Source organism: Bombus impatiens, unplaced genomic scaffold, assembly GCF_000188095.3.
Source record: "Bombus impatiens unplaced genomic scaffold, BIMP_2.2 scf_0550, whole genome shotgun sequence".
Classification (NCBI taxonomy): domain Eukaryota; kingdom Metazoa; phylum Arthropoda; class Insecta; order Hymenoptera; family Apidae; genus Bombus; species Bombus impatiens.
In genome coordinates this window covers 50,024-55,168 of record NT_176969.1, presented here as the reverse complement: position 1 = coordinate 55,168, position 5,145 = coordinate 50,024, and the positions used below count along the sequence as shown (strand labels likewise).

At 31.8% G+C, this 5,145-nt stretch overlaps 1 protein-coding gene across 1 annotated transcript; it reads right to left on the bottom strand.

Moving 5' to 3' along the window:
• Positions 1–7: 7 nt before the first annotated feature.
• Positions 8–494, bottom strand: LOC117151963 (the record flags this gene model as incomplete). Its single annotated transcript, XM_033322093.1, has 1 exon — positions 8–494. A coding segment is annotated over exon 1 (351 nt), but the record flags the coding sequence as incomplete, so codon positions are not given.
• Positions 495–5,145: the final 4,651 nt, after the last annotated feature.

Genomic DNA, 5,145 nt, shown 5'->3' with positions numbered 1-5,145 from the left:
TGACATCAAACATTAAGTCTGTTTTAATGAAAATATAATCCTGTGAAACGGTGTCAATTGACACTTTCTTTTCATAAGAATTTTCTACATTAGACTGCAATTCTTTTGAAAATTCTTTCAAAACCATTTCTTCATTTCCTACAATAACGTCTGTTTTCTCCAAACTTTTGTTCAAATTATTAGAAACTAAACTACCCTGATAACTTCGACTAGTCGGTGCTTTAATAGTCTCCTTTAACAGTTTTCTTAACTTGATTTCGTTCTGCTTCTGCATAGCGTCTAGTATGGCCCGAATACTTGGATCCACACCAGTAGCCATAGGGCTAACAGAAGATGTGTCTTCTGATTTTTTGCTCATAGTGGTTATTGTACTGTTGTTGGAGTCTGTACTAGCGAAGCTATTGCGACGAGTACGATAATATTTAAAAGAATCCAGTTCTTTACCTGAATATTCTTCTTTTCGTGACCAGTTTCAGTTTTGGTGATGACCGTAGTCCGCTTTCCATAGAAGTCGTTTTCACGCAAAGTGGGCTGATCTGCAGAGGTCCGCTGATCCCTCAATCTTCAATGATGCACGTATGCCGAAATGCGTAATTTCGTTTTCTTGAAGTTGATGGATCCTGGCACGGATCGCCAAAATGTCACGTAAAATGGATAAGTTGAACGAAGAAGATAACGTTGAACGGAGAAAGGGGTGTTGTAGAAGAACAGCAACTAGAACGAGAACAAGTACTGCCCGAGCTGGGTGAAGTCTCGGTTTATATACGTTTTGGTTTTAGGATGTTGAGGAGCTAGGTGTAGGTTATGATGTAGAAAAGTGTCCGAAGGTCGGGGGTCGATGTATTATCACTGATGTAGGTTGAGATGTGATTGATGTCACAACCTCATCGATTTCGGTATCCTTGAAATATTTTGTTGAGGTTATCGTTCTGAACAACTTTTTTCTATACATATAATGGGTTTTAGTTTTCGAGTTACACGTAAAAGTATATCTGTTTTAATATTTTAATATCTTCATAATAACTATAAAGAATGGGGAAAATAATAAAAGTTTCGGCCCAAATTTCTGAATTGCAGGAGGATTAAGCTATTTAATGTAAAAAAAGGATGAATACAGAGTTGCTTACGGATAAGTATGATGTGTGTTCTGTTAGTAAATTTGTCAAATGTACAATTTTGTATATAATATGGAAAGGAAATATATACATATATGATACGTTTGTGTTCCCACCTTTTGTATATGTACATACTTTTGTATATAACTCGAAAATTAAAACAGAGCACCTATTATACATACAGCAAAAAGTTATTCAGAACGATAATCTTGCCAACATATTTCATGGTCACCGAAATTGGTGATGAGGTAGCTTTTTGATAGGTTCACCGAAATAAAATATATGTACTTCAATTTAATTAATTATATTTAGTGAGACGAAGCACGCCTCGAATACTCAAAATTGAATAAAGAATAAAAAATTAGTACTATATAAATACTGTAATAAATACAATGAGGGAGAAATATTTTTTCTAGTTAGTGTAGATTTCACTAACATCTATATATATCAGTAAAGCGATCTGTTGTTTGATTGGGGTTAACATCGAAGGGGAAAGCAAGAATATTAGAGTAATCTTTTTTCTCGACTATATATATGTATAATTAAATTGTACGACGTCATCCGTGACGATTGTACCAGAAACTCAAGCGAAATACCTTCACATTTCCATACCTAATCATGAATATTTTGCATACAAGTTTCAACAACGTCAATGTTTTTTTGAATACTTGAGATTGATTTTCAATCAACAAGTCTTGAAGTGCAGCACATTTTATAATCATAACATATAGATGAGAAATCAATAATAAATTTTACGCAGCTTTAGGAGATTTTCATCATAGTTTGCGAAAAATGATAAGTGATGGAATTAAATGAAATTTAAAATGGAATTTCGTCAGAATTATAATTTATTAGAATTAAAAATTATGTAGAAATTCATGATAAAAAAGTTGTTAACTGTTATTATTAAACGGTGAATACACGTGCATTATGAGAAATTTGAAGATGAAAAAATTTGTAGGATACATATATACATTATACACATAATATATAATATAATATATATGATTATATTTAATAGATGAAACAGGAACATCTACACAGATTTCATTTTTCTTAATTATGTTCACGAAAATATGTATGCATATCCATCCACAAATGTAGCTATACATTTATAATATAAAGTATTATAAACTCTTACATTAATACAGAACAGGAAGATATTGTAGTAATTTCAAATAATGTATTATCAATATCTTTCTTTATTATAAAATATTGACACATCTCAAATTTCTTTTATGAATATATGTAGGAAATTCAGAACATGTTAAACCTTGAAAATTGTACTAGAAACTAAAGGAAATAGCGTAAGAAGAAATGTGATATTGTAATGAAATAAAAATTAAGACTTCGAGATCTTCAAGTTTTCAGAACTCTCAGCGATAATAATTTTTATATTGAACTAACTGTATCATAGCGATATTGATAAGACGCAAATTGTTACTCGTTTTTATTTTTATCGATGAAAAATAAACAACTGACTACTATGTAAGTAATAAGTAAATTTACAGATGTTTATATTTTTTCTTTTTAAAACAATGCTTTTTGATTTCTTTATCGAAAAAATGTGGCAGTGTTTTTGATCGATCGTAGAACACAATTCTCAAAGTGCAAACAATTAAGAAAGGGATGAAGGCTACGAAGAAAATAGAAATTCTTCTCACGTAAGAAGAGGCTTTTTCCTATGAAATCAAAGGAAATGTTACATTTCGTGCGCATTCGAGGACACCGGCAGCACCCATCGTTTAACTAAGCAATCACCATACAATTTTCTCCGGTCAATTAAGCTCACTGACGACAGAAGTGCATAACGCGCGGCGTACATCGTGAAGGAAACGCGTAGGTGCTTTCTCTTCGAGCCAGGGACTGTACTAACTGCAATCTAAGCGATAGCGCAATAACATAACACGTCTATGACGACAAAAGTCCTCTTAGCCGTGGAAAAGCGCGATCGCTATTTACGGTAATATTTGATTTCTTTTTTCTTTATGAATCTTCCTGAAGGCAACGATGGCCAAGCGTTATGTAATGCTTTTGCTGTTTTTCAATTATCGATTTATTTGTACTATTTTTATCTCTGTTTTCGGATGGAACGGTTCAGTATCGGGGTTATTCTGATGTGGACACTATCCATATCTATACGTTTGTCGTACAATGGCATCCGATCAAACAATCAACAAAGAGCGATTTGTAAAGGCATATAATACCGAGTAAAAATATTTTCTCATTTAACTATGTGTATAAATGTATACCTATTGTATTTACTATATTGCCCTAATTCTTTTCCAACTTCCATTCTGCTCCTTTTCTCTCATTATCACTATTCCTTAATATCACTAAAAATTTTTATCTTGTTGGTTACATAAACAAATATATCTAGTAAGTACAATCTCTAACAAATTAAATAAGTTTTTCAGAATTCATCATTAGTATCCTCTTGCTATCACGTCTAATCGATCCTAATCAAACCGAAATATATGCACGCTGTCAACATAGATACGTTTCGGCAAGTCCCAACGTATCCCGCATCAGATAAGGCATTCTTCGAGCGAACGTCGGATACCGGATACATGTTTATGTTATGTTGCATGAAAATTCAAATGCGTTAAAGGATATTTGTCTGATCGGTGCTGAACTGATACGTTCCATGTGCAGATAAAATAAACCGATCTTAAGTCGAAAATCAACTGAGTAAAATATCTTCATTTAAGGCCTCGTTTTGTAGAAAATACAGTTTTAAACATGTTCACTCAGGAATTACTATGGGTACTTGACAAATTTTCAAACCCGATTTTCTCTTAAACGAAACTTTGGATGAAATTACAAACTTATATTACATAAACTTAGGTTGCTTTTGTAAAGAAAAGTATATCTAAGTTTGAAGCATTCATTCATTTTCCAAGTGTTTTAATAAAAATTGTACTATTTATTTTACCGGCAATTAACAATTCCGTTGCGTAAAGATGCTATTGTGACATATTGGTCGCCTAATAATGATAAGACGATAAAAACAGATATTTATTTTACAAATACAGATTTCTTCTGTTGAATGAAATTTTTTAAAAATAACTATCTCATACTTAAAGAAGATAATTATAAATTAAAAGATGTGACAATTACTTCTGGCCCTTTAAGTAAATTTTTTTATTTGTAATCGAACAAAGTATCTTATATAACTGAAATTAGTAAATTAAAGTAAGACATTTTCTATTCAAATAATAATCATATTCAATAAATACACATGATTCTGAAAAATTGCACAACAAAACACATGTGGACCATTCACTTTGAAAGTAGCGCAAGTCCATTTTCCTTTATTTAGAGATATTGAAGTGTTCGAGTTTCCGTCGATTGAATAATCCTGATAAGGTCTACTTAGCTTATCCATGTTCGTATAATGTGTTTGAGTGGATGTGAATTCATTGTATAAACAGTATTTTCGAGAATTAACTAGACCAATATCGCTTTTCATGGTAACGAATGGATTTACACACCACTTTCAAAATTAGTGAATTATCACTTTCAAAATAAATTTCTATGCAACTTCATCTATTATCGAAATTTTAATTGATTAGAACAAGAAACTATTTTAAGATTTTAATTGTAAATTGCTTATAAATAAAAAGTTCATACTAAAGTATATGCGAATTTCTCGTTTTCTCGATTTTTTCAAAAAATGGGCTTACACAGAGTAATAATTATTATATATAAATAATAATTCCAAAATAAACGATCCATTTGAAATCGATAAAATAGGCAGGACTCTAATACATATCAAATATTAAAGATAATAATATGAAGTAACATATATGTCGGAGATGAAAGAACACCGGAGTCTGTAATTGAACAATTGTAGTTATTCAATCCGATTGTAATTGTTCGAGAGTTGTGATAATGAGCTTGGGCTCGAGGCGACAGTCAGTCGCCGAACGTAGCCGCGGTCACGGGATGAACGCTTTGTCTAACAAAGGTATGGAGTAATTCTATAGCTCTCCTTAAAAGAAATATTCGTGGCGACACGCGACAGTAA